Source organism: Tachysurus fulvidraco, chromosome 8 (genome assembly GCF_022655615.1).
Source record: "Tachysurus fulvidraco isolate hzauxx_2018 chromosome 8, HZAU_PFXX_2.0, whole genome shotgun sequence".
Taxonomy (NCBI): domain Eukaryota; kingdom Metazoa; phylum Chordata; class Actinopteri; order Siluriformes; family Bagridae; genus Tachysurus; species Tachysurus fulvidraco.
The window spans coordinates 22,870,813-22,888,850 of NC_062525.1; the positions used below are offsets into that span (position 1 = coordinate 22,870,813).

Here is an 18,038-nt window from a genome sequence, read left to right on the forward strand (position 1 = left end):
ACTGTGCGTGCGTGCGTGTGTGTGTCTGTCAGACTGTTCGTGCGTGCGTGTGTGTGTCTGTCAGACTGTTCGTGCGTGTGTGTGTCTGTCAGACTGTGCGTGCGTGTGTGTCTGCGCGTGTGTCTGTCAGACTGTGTGTCTGTTCGCGCGTGTGTCTGTCAGACTGTGCGCGCGTGTGTCTGTCAGACTGTGCGCGCGTGTGTCTGTCAGACTGTGCGCGCGTGTGTCTGTCAGACTGTGCGCGCGTGTGTCTGTCAGACTGTGCGTGCGTGTGTGTGTCTGTCAGACTGTGCGTGCGTGCGTGTGTCTGTCAGACTGTGCGTGCGTGCGTGTGTCAGACTGTGCGTGTGTGCGTCTGTCAGACTGTTCGTGCGTGCGTGTGTGCGTCTGTCAGACTGTGCGCGCGTGTGTGTGTCTGTCAGACTGTGCGTGCGTGCGTGTGTCAGACTGTGCGCGCGTGCGAGTGTCAGACTGTCCGTGCGTGCGAGTGTGTGTCTGTCAGACTGTCCGTGCGTGCGTGTGTGTGTCTGTCAGACTGTGCGTGCGTGCGTGTGTGTGTCTGTCAGACTGTTCGTGCGTGCGTGTGTGTGTCTGTCAGACTGTTCGTGCGTGCGTGTGTGTGTCTGCGCGTGTGTCTGTCAGACTGTGTGTCTGTTCGCGCGTGTGTCTGTCAGACTGTGCGCGCGTGTGTCTGTCAGACTGTGCGCGCGTGTGTCTGTCAGACTGTGCGCGCGTGTGTGTGTCTGTCAGACTGTGCGTGCGTGCGTGTCAGACTGTGCGCGCGTGCGAGTGTCAGACTGTCCGTGCGTGCGAGTGTGTGTCTGTCAGACTGTCCGTGCGTGCGAGTGTGTGTGTCTGTCAGACTGTGCGTGCGTGCGTGTGTGTGTCTGTCAGACTGTTCGTGCGTGCGTGTGTGTGTCTGTCAGACTGTTCGTGCGTGCGTGTGTGTCTGCGCGTGTGTCTGTCAGACTGTGTGTCTGTTCGCGCGTGTGTCTGTCAGACTGTGCGCGCGTGTGTCTGTCAGACTGTGCGCGCGTGTGTGTGTCTGTCAGACTGTGCGTGCGTGCGTGTGTCAGACTGTGCGTGCGTGCGAGTGTCAGACTGTGCGTGCGTGCGAGTGTGTGTCTGTCAGACTGTGCGTGCGTGCGTGTGTGTGTCTGTCAGACTGTTCGTGCGTGCGTGTGTGTGTCTGTCAGACTGTTCGTGCGTGCGTGTGTGTGTCTGTCAGACTGTTCGTGCGTGTGTGTGTCTGTCAGACTGTGCGTGCGTGTGTGTGTGCGCGTGTGTCTGTCAGACTGTGCGCGTGTGTCTGTCAGACTGTGCGCGTGTGTCTGTCAGACTGTGCGCGCGTGTGTCTGTCAGACTGTGCGCGCGTGTGTCTGTCAGACTGTGCGCGCGTGTGTCTGTCAGACTGTGCGCGCGTGTGTCTGTCAGACTGTGCGCGCGTGTGTCTGTCAGACTGTGCGCGCGTGCGTCTGTCAGACTGTGCGCGCGTGCGTCTGTCAGACTGTGCGCGCGTGCGTCTGTCAGACTGTGCGCGCGTGCGTCTGTCAGACTGTGCGCGCGTGCGAGTGTGCGTCTGTCAGACTGCGTGCGTGCGTCTGTCAGACTGTGCGTGCGTGCGTGTGTGCGTCTGTCAGACTGCGTGCGTCCGTCTGTCAGACTGTGCGTGCGTGCGTGTGTGCGTCTGTCAGACTGTTCGTGCGTGCGTGTGTGCGTCTGTCAGACTGTTCGTGCGTGCGTGCGTGCATCTGTCAGACTGTTCGTGCATGCGTGCGTGCGTCTGTCAGACTGTGCGTGCGTGTGTGTGTCTGTCAGACTGTGCGTGCGTGCGTGTGTCTGTCAGACTGTGCGTGCGTGCGTGTGTCAGACTGTGCGTGTGTGCGTCTGTCAGACTGTTCGTGCGTGCGTGTGTGCGTCTGTCAGACTGTTCGTGCGTGCGTGTGTGCGTCTGTCAGACTGTGCGTGCGTGTGTGTGTCTGTCAGACTGTGCGTGCGTGTGTGTGTCTGTCAGACTGTGCGTGCGTGCGAGTGTGCGTCTGTCAGACTGCGTGCGTGCGAGTGTGCGTCTGTCAGACTGTGCGTGCGTGCGTGTGTGCGTCTGTCAGACTGTGCGTGCGTGCGTGTGTGCGTCTGTCAGACTGTTCGTGTGTGCGTGCGTGCGTCTGTCAGACTGTTCGTGCGTGCGTGCGTGCGTCTGTCAGACTGTGCGTGCGTGTGTGTGTCTGTCAGACTGTGCGTGCGTGCGTGTGTCTGTCAGACTGTGCGTGCGTGCGTGTGTCAGACTGTGCGTGTGTGCGTCTGTCAGACTGTTCGTGCGTGCGTGTGTGCGTCTGTCAGACTGTTCGTGCGTGCGTGTGTGTGTCTGTCAGACTGTGCGTGCGTGTGTGTGTCTGTCAGACTGTGCGTGCGTGTGTGTGTCTGTCAGACTGTGCGTGCGTGTGTGTCTGTCAGACTGTGCGTGCGTGTGTCTGTCAGACTGTGCGTGCGTGTGTGTGTCAGACTGTGCGTGCGTGTGTGTGTCAGACTGTGCGTGCGTGTGTGTGTCAGACTGTGCGTGCGTGCGTGTGTGTGTCTGTCAGACTGTGCGTGCGTGCGTGTGTGTGTCTGTCAGACTGTGCGTGCGTGCGTGTGTGTGTCTGTCAGACTGTGCGTGCGTGCGTGTGTGTGTCTGTCAGACTGTGCGTGCGTGCGTGTGTGTGTCTGTCAGACTGTGCGTGCGTGTGTGTGTCTGTCAGACTGTGCGTGCGTGTGTCTGTCTGTCAGACTGTGCGTGCGTGCGTGTGTGTGTCAGACTGTGCGTGCGTGCGTGTGTGTGTCAGACTGTGCGCGCGCGTGTGTCTGTCTGTCAGACTGTGCGCGCGCGTGTGTCTGTCTGTCAGACTGTGCGCGCGCGTGTGTCTGTCTGTCAGACTGTGCGCGCGCGTGTGTCTGTCTGTCAGACTGTGCGTGTGTGTGTGTGTGTGTCCGAGTGTGTGTGTGTGTCCGTGTCCGAGCGTGTGTGTCCGTGTCCGAGCGTGTGTGTGTCCGTGTCCGAGCGTGTGTGTCCGAGCGTGTGTGTCCGTGTCCGAGTGTCCGTGTGTCCGAGTGTCCGTGTGTCCGTGTGTCCGAGTGTGTGTGTCCGTGTGTCCGAGTGTGTGTGTCCGTGTCCGAGTGTCCGTGTCCGTGTGTGTGTGTCCGAGTGTGTGTGTGTGTGTCCGAGTGTGTGTGTGTGTGTCCGAGTGTGTGTGTGTGTGTCCGAGTGTGTGTGTGTCCGAGTGTGTGTGTGTGTGTGTCTGAGTGTGTGTCTCTGAGTGTGTGTGTCTCTGAGTGTGTGTGTCTCTGAGTGTGTGTGTCTCTGAGTGTGTGTGTGTCTGAGTGTTTGTGTGTGTCTGAGTGTCTGAGTGTGTGTGTCTGAGTGTGTGTGTGTGTGTGTGTCTGAGTGTGTGTGTGTCTGAGTGTGTGTCTGAGTGTGTGTCTGAGTGTGTGTGTGTGTGTGTGTGTGTGTGTGTGTGTGTGTGTCAGACTGTGTGTGTGCGTGTGTGTGTGTGTCAGACTGTGTGTGTGTGACAGTGTGTCACTGTGTGTACACTTTTTACGATGTATGTTTGGTTCTGTCAGTGTTATATCAAATTACTCAAAACAACAAGGTCTGTGTGTTCCTCTCTCTCTGTCTTCCTCTCTGTATCCTTTTGTCTGCTTCTCTCTCTCTCTCTCTCTCTCTCTCTCTCTCTCTCTCTCTCTCTCTCTCTCTCTGTTGAGGTTTTAAGGATTTTGTTCTCTCTACATGGGATATGATATTCTGTAATCTTGACCTCTGGGGATTTTGTTGGCTGTTAGAATAAAGGTAGTGATTCTGGACCTAAAAGCAGGTTTGTCCTGTGATTAAATTGGCCTTTAATCAAAAAGTCTCTGTATCTGATCACTGTTATGTTTTCTCTGCTCTCTCACAGGCCAAGTCATGTATATGTCACATGTGCGGCGCTCATCAGAACCGACTACACTCATGTCTCCACTGCGTCTTCTTCGGCTGCTTCACAAAGAAACACATCCACGAGCATGCCAAAACCAAGAGACACAATTTAGGTAAGACGCAGATAGGAAAACACCAACAGACGTGAACACACACACATTTCAAACACACAAATGATAAATATAAATATTTGCTATCAGATCTGAGACTCGAGTCAGAGGTTCATGCCCAGTTTTTCTAAAGCTAGGATAGAGTTTGTTCTCATTCCCTTTCGAGCCTCTAGTAGCTCAGAGGCCTATAATCATCTCCTCTTCTTAATGAGGTGGGATGATCCTTTTCACCACCAAACAAACAATACACACAAACAGACTGATAAGAGGGTAATTGTACAGTAATGGGGAGTGTGTGCGTGCGTGTGCGTGCGTGCGTGTGCATGCGTGTGTGTACGTGCATGTGTGTACGTGCATGCGTGCGTGTGTCTGCCTGCGTGCGTGTCTGCGAGCGAGTGTGCGTCTGCCTGCGTGCGTGTCTGCGAGCGAGTGTGCGTCTGCCTGCGTGCGTGTCTGCGAGCGAGTGTGCGTCTGCCTGCGTGCGTGTCTGCGAGCGAGCGTGCGTCTGCGTGCGTGCTACTGCGTGTGTGCATGTGTGTCTGCGTGCGTGTGTGTGAGGCGGGATGATCCTTTTCACCACCAAACAGACAATACACACACAGACTGACAAGAAGGTAAGTGCTGTGGAGTGTGTGTGCGTGCGCGTTTGTGTGTGTGCGTGCGCGTTTGTGTGTGTGCGTGCGACTGCGCGTGTGCGTGCGACTGCGCGTGTGCGTGTCTGCGAGTGCGTGCGTTTCTGTGCATGGCTGGAATTTGGAGAGTGATATATTTACTATACCTGGATTGTGGATCACAAGCTCGGGTCACTGTGTGAATATGACGTTGCCGTTTCTGCTCACTGTGCTGTTTAGCTCCTGATTCAGAAAGTGTTGGGTTTTTTTTTCCCAGCAGCTCTGACAGAACTGCAGCTTCTGGTTCCTATTAATGTGATTTATTCCTGTAATAGTAACTTAAACATGGTCTTGTAAGGAGATCTGTTTGTAAAATTGAAAGGCAAAATGATAGTTGAGCTTGAAGTTTGTCAGCCTGTGTGAGGCTTCAGGACAGAAGACGGGGAACAGAAGAGCTGGTGTAAAAGTGACGCCAGGAAAATACTTTTTGATTCGTATGCCACAGGATTATGGAGTAAATTGTAGGATGAGAGAAATAAAACAAAACATGATGGTCTTTTAAACCCCCACACAGACACAGGCCTGAGTCTGGAATCTGGTACAAATGGCTGCCAGCATCCCCACATTAATATTACATCTTGACTGATGACCGCTTCAGCCATCTGTCAGGTCGAAGGTGTGTGTAACTGACTTAACACTGGCGCTTCCGTGTTAGCCGCTAGCACGCTGGAGCCTAACTCACCAACAAATAATTATGATAGCTGTGTTCCCCAACCAGCCTTGTGTGTCTGCTCTCGCCCTCTGGAGTTTTATATTCAGTCTTTAATTAGGTTAGGTGTTAACTGGGATTAGGTGGGAGGGGTAATTAACTCCTCTTAATCAACGCACTACAAAGGAACCAGTGAAAAATATCACCACTTCTTTGGAGTTCTGTCTTGTCACAATAAAGGAAGAGGAAAACTTTCATTTGTTTTCAAGGCTGTTTACTTTTCTTTTCTTTTCTGTAGCTGTACACTCTGGCTTCATTCGACTAACTCGAGACTCGTTTGTGATCTCAGCGTGCTTTAGCACCATTTCCCTGCTCAGGTTTCCATGGTTACCACAGGGCCTGCTATGATGTTGGTTTATTCTGGTCGTTTGTGTGTGAGGTGAGAAATCCTCACCGATTTACACACACGCACATACACACACTCCCTAAAACCTCTCACCATTTAAAGGTGTAACATGACCACTCATGCGGTGGAGAGAAGGTGGCTGTTATGTTTTAGTCCCCTTCCTTTCAGTGAGATGGGGCTGTCCATTAACTCCACTCATTTCTGTTTAAAGACCGTAGTGTTATTTGCCTGCAGCTCATTTTCACAAGAATAAGTGGAATAAGGAATTAAAACCTTTGGGCAATGGGCACAGTGTGGTGTGGTGTGGTGTGGTGTGGTGTGGTGTGATGTGTCCCAGACACAAAGTGGGGTTAATGTTTCTAGTTGGAGTTCTTTCTTGAAGACCACACCCAGAAATCTTTCATTTGTACCACAATATTAATCAGTATTAATAATCTTTTATTTATTATTAAAGACCCGTTATGATAACCAACATGACACCAAACTGTGTGTTCTTTACCTTGTTTTTCACACGATTCTTATAAAATATGACCATCAAACTTTGTTCAGTGTTTGACCTGAGCTCACTCACCACTCTAGGTCTGTGTGTGTGTCTGTGTGTGTGTCTGTGTGTGTGTCTGTGTGTGTGTCTGGCTGTGTCTGTATGTGTGTGTCTGGCTGTGTCTCTGTGTGTGTGTCTGGCTGTGTCTCTGTGTGTGTCTGTGTCTGTGTGCCAGTCTGTGTCTGTGTGCCAGTCTGTGTGTGTTATGATATCCAACGAAAGCTGCAGCACAGGCAGCACCGTTCATGGTCATATGGAATTATGCACCCAGACCAGGAATAACTCGGTTTCAAATGCCAACCCTTTTATTTACCGTGAGAATTCACCTCTCGATCATCCTATCTGCTACCAGTCCACCTCAGGCCACCACAGACACTGATTCCCACAGGGATGTTGGACTGCTACAAACATTAGCAAGGCTAACTTTAGGGGGGGGGGGGGGTCATGCTAGATTTATTAAGGATGCCAGATCACATTGTTTCACACAACACTGGGATTACTACAAGTGTGTTAAGAAAGGTTGAATAGGGAAGATCTTGTAACAGAGGCCTGACCAATCACAAGCCATTTTACAGGACACATGGGAGGATGTAGACAGGCAGACACTGCAGCTCTGATGACGTCAGTGTGTTTACAGCAGTGGTGCTCAGTTACTGTACACTCTGAACACAAACACACAGCAGGGTACAACACAGTGCTGCAGACCAACAACATGGACAAACACAAAGCAGCATCCTACCACCTGAGGAGAATGGGGACGGAAGCCAAAAGGAAATGCAGGAACAAGATCGAGACCCAGTTGAAACGTGCAGAACCCAGGAGTGTGTGGCAGAGCATGCAAAAGGTCACAGAATAAAACTCCAGGATAGAATATGTTCTGTTCAGACCTTGAGCCATCAATGGGGTTCATTTCAGAAGAGGATGTGAGGACGCTGCTATACAAACTCCACACTTGTGCCTCCCAGAACCTCCGGCGTTCTTATAGCACTCACTTCTACTCTTTTAATGTAAACGTTTCCTCACAGAAAACTTCAGATCGTCCACCCAACATCCTGCTGTTACCCTAGAAACGACGATGCGCTCGAAAGAGCGCGTTAACCTAAAGCCGTGATGTTGAATCTGTGCCGTTAGAGAAAATGAATGAACATTTCAGACTAATTAAATCTCAAAGCATATTATTGAGTACAGATATTAATAAAGCTCGTGTAAGGTTTAAGCACGCTCCGCCGTAGCCGTGTCACCGGGGTTTGTATTGTGGTGCGATAAATAATAAAGACCAACCTAGTAATTAATTACGAGGAAGGATAAAAAGGAGAGAAGGAGTTATACACCACGAGGCGTACGCATTATGCTTCCCCATTAGAATACACAGGTCCTTTCTTTGTGTGATTAATTTGGAACAATGTAAGTAAAACCCCACCAGACCGTAGCGCCCTAAAATAATGAGCCCCTTTGTATTTACGATCCCGCTCCAGCTTACGCAGAGTGAAGCTCGACGCACTTTAATCCAATCCTTAAAACCTAGTGGATTTAAAATGGCAGCAAATGAAATCTTCTTTGTAATTTGTTTAAAAGTGTAAGACACTTCATACACACACACACACACACACACACACACACACCATTCATTCAGAAGCCTGCTTGTGTGGTGTGTGTGATCAGTGGTGTGTTATGAACAGATGTTTTTGACAGGATGCCACGGTGGTCTGGCATCTTTTCACAGCTTCAGCTCTCCAGGTACTGAAGATTTAAGGAGGTTTTGGTCCATAACTAATTCTGACTTTGCTCTGAAATGCTATCGATCCTGCTTGTGAACAGCAAAATAGGGATTATTTTAAATACTTAAAGAAATGCATTAATTCTGCTAGTTTCAGCAGGTTTCCATTCCCCGTTAGGGCCGTGATCCTGAATCTGACAGTGTTAGCATGCAGCTAGTCTGTCATCGTTAATATGACGGCATCTACAAACAGTCTTCACCTGGTGTGTGTGTGTGTGTGTGTGTGTGTGTGTGTGTGTGTGTGTGTGTGTGTGTGTGTGTGTGTGTGTGTGTGTGTGTGTATAAGAGAAACCGACCTTAATCACGTTTCCATGGGAACAAAAGTGCATGTATCTTCACTGCGGGTACGGGGTGGAAGTATCTGATTGGACAACTCATGGTTTACATTACACAAACTTCTCACATCAAACAGACGACCGAAACTAATGAATAATTCATATCGCTCCTGAGTGACAGTCTAATACCAGATAATCAGTAAGCAACCATTCTCTTTCCCAATATGAGATTTATTTCCTGGCGCTCACAGGAGTGTGTTCCTGTGTCTCTCTGCAGTTATTATTACTGTCCCTTGAATTTGTTGTGGTGAGTGACGTGCAGTGTTTAACACGGGGGGGGGAGGACAAGAGACCATAATTAATTCTAATGGTTTTCCTTCCTGTTCTCTCTCTCAGCTATAGACCTTTTGTATGGAGGAATATACTGTTTTGTGTGCCAAGACTACATATACGATAAAGATATGGAACAGATCGCCAAAGAAGAACAAAGGAAAGCATGGAAACTGCAAGGTAACGGTTTTTTCAGATCCCTTACACCTGCCTTTGGCTCGCGTAGTGATGTTAAGAAATCGCTAATGCAATGAAGGAGCTCCGCAGAGCGGAGCGTGTGTCTGCTTAACACTAATGTCTGTATGCACCGCTCAGCACTGACCTTATAATTATAGTCAATGAGTCGATGAGATTCAATGTGGTGCCTTTTTTTTTTAATTAATATAATTGCTTAACCTTTTATTTGTGTTGGAACATGTAGCAGGAACGTAGCACATTGTTCGAGCTGCCCGTGATATGATATTTGCCGTAATACCCGAACATGCCTGACCTCTGTTATCATAACGAATTTTTAGGAATCGGAGAGAAATATTCCACGTGGGAACCTACAAAGCGAGAGCTGGAGCTGCTGCGACACAACCCCAAACGAAGGAAGATCACCGCAAACTGCACCATAGGTTAGTGCTCGGCTTCCCGTAAACCGCTCCGCGTGTAGGATCCAGGGCGAGGTCCGAACCTCGAGGCGCACTGGCAGCATGTGCCTCGTGGTCTGGAAAGTTCACTGCAGTTTAATCTCTCCAAATTAGTTTTCACTCAGGTTGTATGTGAGGAGATTGCAGAACACAGAAAGGTTTCAGATCACCTCCTTTACTGGGCGCACACACACACACACACACGCGCAGCTGTCCCTCCCTCTCTCTGTCCCTCTTAGAATCATTTAGAAACACACACACACTGTGATTTGGGAACCGGATATGACTCTTATCCTGAGATGGGAAAAAATTGTCCTCAGGCATGTACAATTACACACAGTGTGACATGCAGCAAATGTTCAAGGTGTCTGTCCTGATCTATGGTGAGATGTGGGGTTTTTTCTCTCTTCCACTTAAAAATATTCTCTAAAGCAGCAGTCATTAAACTGGAAGCCATGAACAAGCAGGTCAGTGATGAGCTCCAGTCCGATAACAAGGCCTCTTCTGCTCTGTGCTTCAGTCAGTGCGTTCTTGCTGGGTTTAAGGGCCAATATTGAAACTAGAGATTTTATTTAAATACCCTTTATATTATTTTAACAAAATTCTTTCTTTCTTTCTTCTCTTTCTTTTCTTTCATTCGTTCTTTTTTCATTCGTTCTTTTCTTTCGTTTGTTCTTTTCTTTTTTCTTTCGTTCTTTCTTTCTTTTCTTTCGTTCGTTCGTTCGTTCTTTTCTTTCTTTCTTTCGTTCGTTCTTTTCTTTCTTTCTTTCTTTCTTTCTTTCTTTCTTTCTTTCTTTCTTTCTTTCCTATTTTACTTTCTTCTAAATCCTCTCTATCATCCCAGCACAGATGCTCGCAGTTGGACAGTCTTGTTTTCTGTCCCTCTGTCTGTCTCCTTTAACTAGACCGGAAGCGTGTGAGCGAGCAGGTGTCTGTTGTGTGTAGATTTGGAGTGAGGCCACGTTTATGCTCTCAGGAAGACCTTGGCCTTCTGGCCGGCCCGTGTCTCAGTTCAAGCCCTGCAGGGTTTAGGGGAATCACTTGGTCCCCATCACTTAGGGACTTTAAACTAAATTCCCAGAGAGAAGCAAGCGTCCATTCGTCCTCTCTGTGTGTGTTTCTGTCTCAGGTCTGAGGGGTTTGATAAACCTGGGCAACACATGCTTTATGAACTGCATTGTCCAGGCTCTGACTCACACCCCGCTGCTGAGGGACTTCTTCCTGTCTGACAGACACAAGTGTGAGATGCAGGCCAACTCCTGTCTTGTGTGTGAGATGTCCCAGCTTTTTCAGGAGGTGAGATACAGTATCTTTTTTTTTTTTTTTTACTACTACTTTGAGTACGACATCTACTTTGATGTCGATCTGCGCTGTGCACGTGTTTGCGGATTGGGCATCACTGAGAAGTTAATGCCACCTTTAAACATGGCCCAGAGGAGAGACTTTAGGCAGCACTTTTTATCTAATAAAGCATGCTGAAAGTTTCAGCACAGATGATGGCATGTACATGCTTGAGGAAGAGCGACGATTCACTGGGGGGGGAAGTTGGCTGTTTCTGACACTATGAGCAAAGCTACAACTATTCTGATGTGTAATGCATTTATATGCCTCTCAATATGATATATATATATATATATACAATCCTGCTATGATTATGATCCTGTACAAACCATCCAACAACAGCTATCAGAGACATTTTAATATAGACGGAATGTTTACAGAATGCAATAAAATGTGTGATTTTAATATTGTAGGTTCCTGTGACGAAGCCAGTACGATGCATAGATCCATACTGACACATTTACAGCCCTTATACAGAGCAGCATATAGAAGCGAAAGGTCATTAGGTTTTATCCCATTGAGATACCCGACTAACTAACCCGAACTTACCCACCTCACGCCCAGAGGCAGCAACATCTGCTCACGTCACTTTCATACATCTTTAGCGATACAGCTACGCATGGTCCGTATTTGCTCGATCTTACATTCGTCTCGTAAAATCAGGTGAACGTGGACTCTGACCAGAGCTTGGGTTCTAAAGTGAGTGAAGATTAAAGGCGATTTGAACATGTCTGAACATGTGTAGATGCAAACGGATAAAAATCTTAGTCCCGTTTTCTCAGTTCTACTCGGGACATCGCTCTCCTCACATTCCCTTCCGGCTGCTGCACCTGGTGTGGACACACGCACGTCACCTGGCTGGGTACGAGCAACAGGATGCACACGAGTTCCTCATCGCAGCGCTGGATGTGCTGCACCGTCACTGCAAAGGTAACACACACACACACACACACACGGTTGATTCCAGACCAACAGGTTTTGGCTGAGTGTTAATAAAATGTCTTACAGTTTACTGAGCTATTAATATTCTGCAATTAGGGAACGTCAAATAGTGCAAAGTGTATTTTGCTGTGTTGGTACTGACGCTGCTTTCAGTCACTCCCATCAAATATACCATGAGATAATCTTATGTGGATTTAAATGAAAAGCTGTATGCAGATTTTGGCTCGCTCCACTGCTACTGTGTCATTCACAGATCCCATGAAATGAGAGAATTGGGAATAGAATAGAATATCCTTCATATTCAGTGTAAAGCTCTGCATACAACAATCCTGCTTCTGGTCAAGTAACAGACACACAATGATATCAAGGGTACAAAAACAGACCAAACTGACTGATTCTGCATGTTGATGTATTTTTTTTTTTCTGAACCAGGAAGTCAGTGACATGTCTGTCTGTCTCTGTCTGTCTGTCTGTCTCTGTCTGTCTGTCTGTCTGTGTGTCTGTCTGTCTCTGTGTCTGTCTGTCTGTCTCTGTGTCTGTCTGTCTGTCTGTCTGTCTGTCTCTGTGTCTGTCTGTCTGTCTCTGTGTCTGTCTGTCTGTCTCTGTGTCTGTCTGTCTCTGTCTCTGTGTGTCTGTCTCTGTGTGTCTGTCTGTCTGTCTGTCTGTCTGTCTCTCTTTGTGTCTGTCTGTCTGTCCGTCTCTCTTTGTGTCTGTCTGTCTGTCCGTCTCTCTTTGTGTCTGTCTGTCTGTCTCTCTCTCTCTGTGTCTGTCTCTTTCTGTCTGTCTGTGTGTGTCTTTCTGTCTGTCTGTGTCTCTGTGTGTGTGTCTCTGTGTGTGTGTGTGTGTGTGTGACTGGCTTCCCCACAGTTACCAACTAAAGAGTCAATCTGAGAATTTTCCATGCAAACAGTTTTGTGTTGTCCATAACAGGGACAGGTAGAAAACGCAGTTATAAAGCAAATAAAACCGGCCACTGAAATGAGCAGTTTAAATGGCAGGAAATATTGCTGCTGATTTCAGACCTTTAGGTATGCCACAAATTTTGCTCTGCATATGAAAGCCAGGACTTCATGAGTTTCTCATCCTCTCAAATGTCATGTTTGAATTTCATGATGCCTTTAAATGTCAATGATATTCTGTGATTTATAGAAGCATGCAGTTACTGTACCAGTATTTCTTCATACAGTTTAAACTCTGCGGTGAAGAAGAACATGAGTGAGAAAGTTGTATGAAACACTGAGAGAGGACAAAAGACACGAGAGACAAAATCAGTGAAAATGGAAAGAGAGTGAGGTTCAGCCTTATTTACAGAAGGCAGTCATGGGGTTGAAGGCAAAGGCAAAATACTTGTGATTGGAATCTGAAATGCTTCCTGGTCCATCTCTCGTGTGCTGTGACTCAGAAAGCGATGGGCTTTTCTGCAGTGCTTGTTTTTTCTAACCACACTTTGTGTCTGCTTGCATTCATGTGCTGCACTGATTGTCCACCAAGGGGATGACAATGGGAAGAAGGCCAACAACCCCAATCACTGCAACTGCATCATTGACCAAATCTTCACCGGAGGCTTGCAGTCAGACGTCACGTGTCAAGTCTGCCAGTAAGGCACTGTGTGTGTGTATCTGTCTGTGTGTGTGTGTATCTGTCTGTCTGTGTGTGCGAGAGTGCACCTGTCTGTGTGTGCGAGAGTGAGTGCACCTGTCTGTGTGTGTGCGAGAGTGAGTGCACCTGTCTGTGTGTGTGCGAGAGTGAGTGCACCTGTCTGTGTGTGTGCGAGAGTGAGTGCACCTGTCTGTGTGTGTGCGAGAGTGAGTGCACCTGTCTGTGTGTGTGCGAGAGTGAGTGCACCTGTCTGTGTGTGTGCGAGAGTGAGTGCACCTGTCTGTGTGTGTGCGAGAGTGAGTGCACCTGTCTGTGTGTGTGCGAGAGTGAGTGCACCTGTCTGTGTGTGCGCGAGAGTGAGTGCACCTGTCTGTGTGTGCGCGAGAGTGAGTGCACCTGTCTGTGTGTGCGCGAGAGTGAGTGCACCTGTCTGTGTGTGTGCGAGAGTGAGTGCACCTGTCTGTGTGTGTGCGAGAGTGAGTGCACCTGTCTGTGTGTGCGCGAGAGTGAGTGCACCTGTCTGTGTGTGCGCGAGAGTGAGTGCACCTGTCTGTGTGTGCGCGAGAGTGAGTGCACCTGTCTGTGTGTGTGCGAGAGTGAGTGCACCTGTCTGTGTGTGTGCGAGAGTGAGCGCACCTGTCTGTGTGTGCTCTTGCGTGTGCGCACCTGTCTGTGTGTGCGCGAGAGTGAGTGCACCTGTCTGTGTGTGCGCGAGAGTGAGTGCACCTGTCTGTGTGTGCGCGAGAGTGAGTGCACCTGTCTGTGTGCGCGCGAGAGTGAGTGCACCTGTCTGTGTGCGCGCGAGAGTGAGTGCACCTGTCTGTGTGTGTGCGAGAGTGAGTGCACCTGTCTGTGTGTGTGCGAGAGTGAGTGCACCTGTCTGTGTGTGTGCGAGAGTGAGTGCACCTGTCTGTGTGTGCGCGAGAGTGAGTGCACCTGTCTGTGTGTGCGCGAGAGTGAGTGCACCTGTCTGTGTGTGTGCGAGAGTGAGTGCACCTGTCTGTGTGTGTGCGAGAGTGAGTGCACCTGTCTGTGTGTGTGCGAGAGTGAGTGCACCTGTCTGTGTGTGTGCGAGAGTGAGTGCACCTGTCTGTGTGTGTGCGAGAGTGAGTGCACCTGTCTGTGTGTGTGCGAGAGTGAGTGCACCTGTCTGTGCGCGCGAGAGTGAGTGCACCTGCCTGTGTGTGCGCGAGAGTGAGTGCACCTGTCTGTGTGTGTGTGAGAGTGAGTGCACCTGTCTGTGTGTGTGCGAGAGTGAGTGCACCTGTCTGTGTGTGTGTGCGAGAGTGAGTGCACCTGCCTGTGTGTGTGCGAGAGTGAGTGCACCTGTCTGTGTGTGTGCGAGAGTGAGTGCACCTGTCTGTGTGTGTGCGAGAGTGAGTGCACCTGTCTGTGTGTGTGCGAGAGTGAGTGCACCTGTCTGTGTGTGCGCGAGAGTGAGTGCACCTGTCTGTGTGTGCGAGAGTGAGTGCACCTGTCTGTGTGTGTGCGAGAGTGAGTGCACCTGTCTGTGTGTGTGCGAGAGTGAGTGCACCTGTCTGTGTGTGCGAGAGTGAGTGCACCTGTCTGTGTGTGCGAGAGTGAGTGCACCTGTCTGTGTGTGCGCGAGAGTGAGTGCACCTGTCTGTGTGTGCGCGAGAGTGAGTGCACCTGTCTGTGTGTGTGCGAGAGTGAGTGCACCTGCCTGTGTGTGCTCTTGCGTGTGCGCCTGTCTGTGTGTGTGCGAGAGTGAGTGCACCTGTCTGTGTGTGTGCGAGAGTGAGTGCACCTGTCTGTGTGTGTGCGAGAGTGAGTGCACCTGTCTGTGTGTGTGCGAGAGTGAGTGCACCTGTCTGTGTGTGTGCGAGAGTGAGTGCACCTGTCTGTGTGTGTGCGAGAGTGAGTGCACCTGTCTGTGTGCGCGCGAGAGTGAGTGCACCTGTCTGTGTGCGCGCGAGAGTGAGTGCACCTGTCTGTGTGTGTGCGAGAGTGAGTGCACCTGTCTGTGTGTGTGCGAGAGTGAGTGCACCTGTCTGTGTGTGCTCTTGCGTGTGCGCACCTGCCTGTGTGTGCTCTTGCGTGTGCGCACCTGCCTGTGTGTGCTCTTGCGTGTGCGCACTTTCTCTGTGTGTGTGTGTGTGTGTGTGTGCATAGTGCGTGTTCTATAGTGAGGGTCTGCTATCAAGCATCTTTAAATCAGATCAAAAGCGATAGCATTTGAATGAGGTTTTTTAACATCAACTGCTAACTGCTGACTGGAGTTAGAGTGCAATAAACTTTTGCAAAGCAATATGAAGTCAAAAGCAATATGAAGATCTTTAGTAGAACACTCTTCATCCTGTTTGTAGTGGTGTATCAACAACAATAGACCCTTTCTGGGACATCAGCTTAGACCTTCCTGGTTCGTCTACGCCGTTCTGGCCACTCAGTCCTGGCTCTGATGGGAGCGTGGTGAACGGAGAGAGCCATCCAAGTGGAGCTACCACACTGACGGACTGCTTACGCAGGTACACACACACACACTAGCTGCTGTACTCACAACCACAATGAACGCTATAGTCTGATCTGGAATAAACAAAATGCGCAAGATGATGTGTAGCTTCATCAAATTCTCATTGCAAATCCTGGTTAGAATGGATCTACTGTACATTGTAAGCATATAATTTAGTGGTTTTCACTACAATATGTCTACAGCCGTAATCTCACTATTATTAGATTACAGATTATGGCTGTTAATGGATTATATTCTCACTTCAATAATCTCCCGTCACGGGCCATACAGTACATCTACAGCCGTAATCTCACATCTACACCCGAAATCTCACTGTCTACAACATATTTACAGCTCTAGTCTCACTCCTACTGCCATAATCTCATTAAACCCAACAGTTTTACAGCCATAATCTCACCCCTACACCTGGAATCTCACTTACTACTAATCTCAGTAACTACAACCCGTCTATAGCCGTAATCTCACCCTCGATGTCTTTAGCCATAATCTCTCTCCAAATCTCACCGACCTTAAAACGTCTACACCCGTAAACTCGGCACGACACGACTACAGCCATAATCTCCCTGCTGCACGTTCTTAGCCACAATCCCCACACATTACCACAAGTATTCAGGTGATACATGACTACATTGTCTACAGCTCTAATCTCATTACAACAATTATATAGTTATAATCTCACTCACTACAATCTCACTACTACCACGTCACTCGCTACAACGTACAGACGGCCATAAACTCATCACGGCATTAAGCGTATCTGAGCTCCACACCAGGTAAATACCCGGGCTTGTGTACCTGTGCCGCAGATTTACACGACCCGAGCACTTAGGAAGCAGTGCCAAAATCAAATGCAGTGGTTGCCATAGTTACCAGGAGTCCACCAAGCAGCTGACAATGAAGAGGCTTCCCATTGTGGCTTGCTTTCACCTCAAAGTGAGTGTCTGTCTGTTTGTCTGTGTTTAACTGACTTTTCTTAAATAAAATAATCTAACCTACTCTGAATTCTGTTGTTTCTTCACATGTGATCAGAGGTTTGAGCATTCGGCAAAGCTTCGAAGGAAAATCACCACGTACGTCTCGTTTCCATTAGAGCTTGATATGACTCCCTTCATGGCCTCCAGGTAAATAATATTCGGTAGAGTTTTGGTTTTTGTTTAGTTGCTCATGTTCTGTTCCCTCTGTTTAGCACACCGACCCCAGGTCATCTCTTCACGTGTTATTGCAATACAATTAACATCATTTCATTATCGTAAAAGAAATAACACGCATGCGCACAAAGTGGACACAGACTAGCCTGCACACGTCTGTTAAAATCTGAGCGCGATCATACAGTATCGTGTTCTGCTTTCAGGGAGGAAGACGTGGACCCCAACCTCTCAGTTGGGGTATGTGAAGAAAAGAATTCCACTGTGCTGTAATGTTTATGTGGCCATAATAAAGGCTTCATAATAAAGGCCCGTTCTTCTTCTTAATGTCGAGAACGCCCTTCATGTGAACTCGTACGTACAAAGTAATATGATGAAACACCACTTTGGGGCTTGGGCTTAATGCTGGTTTTAATCCTTAATGATTTGTTTAATACCTTTTTAGAAGCTGCATTAGCTGTTATATCGGGGTGAGAGTTTTAAGGCCACATTAAAATCACCTCCCACCACTAAGGGGCAGTAAATTTGCTCTAATAATGTGTTGAAATATGGTGGATTCTTGAACAGAGCTTCATTAGCTTAATTGCCACCATGTGGATGAGGAGAGGCTCCAAGCCCAGGACTGTTAACTTCTTTATTACCAGATTGAAGAACATTCACTTTGTGGTTGTGTTTGGCCTGAAGTCAGCAGAAAAATTTAGCATGACATTGCCTGAATATTTCACCAGGTATGCCTGCCAAGCACATGTAAGGATGGCTGACCTGTCACGCCATCTCGGCACATGCAGAATCGTTTTGTCTTCTGTCTTTACACGTGATGAGCTCCATGGATCTCAGAATCTCAGCCCATTTGGGGGAAAGGTTCGCTCCGAGTAAGCCGGGGCTCTGACGGTTAAGTGTGTAACAGAATGCACGTACTGCATATACTCCGTACCGTGTGTGTTCTGCTGTACCAGCTCACTGTTCAAGTTCAACTCTTAACTCCTTTGCAGAACTTGTATGTTTACATCTAAGTCAGTAGCACAGTCCGTGTCCTCTCTGGAGATGGTGGACACTTTGCAAATGCAGATTGCTCAGTCTCTCTTCTGATCATGTTTGAATGTTGATGGTTAGCTGGTGTCAAATGGTTTTGAAATTTACTGACAGGATTATCAAACAGTTTGACTAAGTGAGCTGA

At 48.6% G+C, this 18,038-nt stretch overlaps 1 protein-coding gene across 1 annotated transcript in view; it reads left to right on the forward strand.

The window, feature by feature from the left end:
- Positions 1–18,038, forward strand: part of usp22 (ubiquitin specific peptidase 22) — a 35,044-nt gene that overhangs the window by 12,624 nt on the left and 4,382 nt on the right. Inside the window, exons 2-10 of the mRNA XM_047817044.1 lie at positions 3,933–4,065; positions 8,778–8,891; positions 9,227–9,328; positions 10,473–10,639; positions 11,467–11,614; positions 13,118–13,223; positions 15,553–15,711; positions 16,523–16,649; positions 16,746–16,837. Of these exons, the coding sequence (XP_047673000.1) occupies positions 3,933–4,065; positions 8,778–8,891; positions 9,227–9,328; positions 10,473–10,639; positions 11,467–11,614; positions 13,118–13,223; positions 15,553–15,711; positions 16,523–16,649; positions 16,746–16,837 (1,148 nt within the window). The remainder of the gene's footprint in view (positions 1–3,932; positions 4,066–8,777; positions 8,892–9,226; positions 9,329–10,472; positions 10,640–11,466; positions 11,615–13,117; positions 13,224–15,552; positions 15,712–16,522; positions 16,650–16,745; positions 16,838–18,038) is intronic.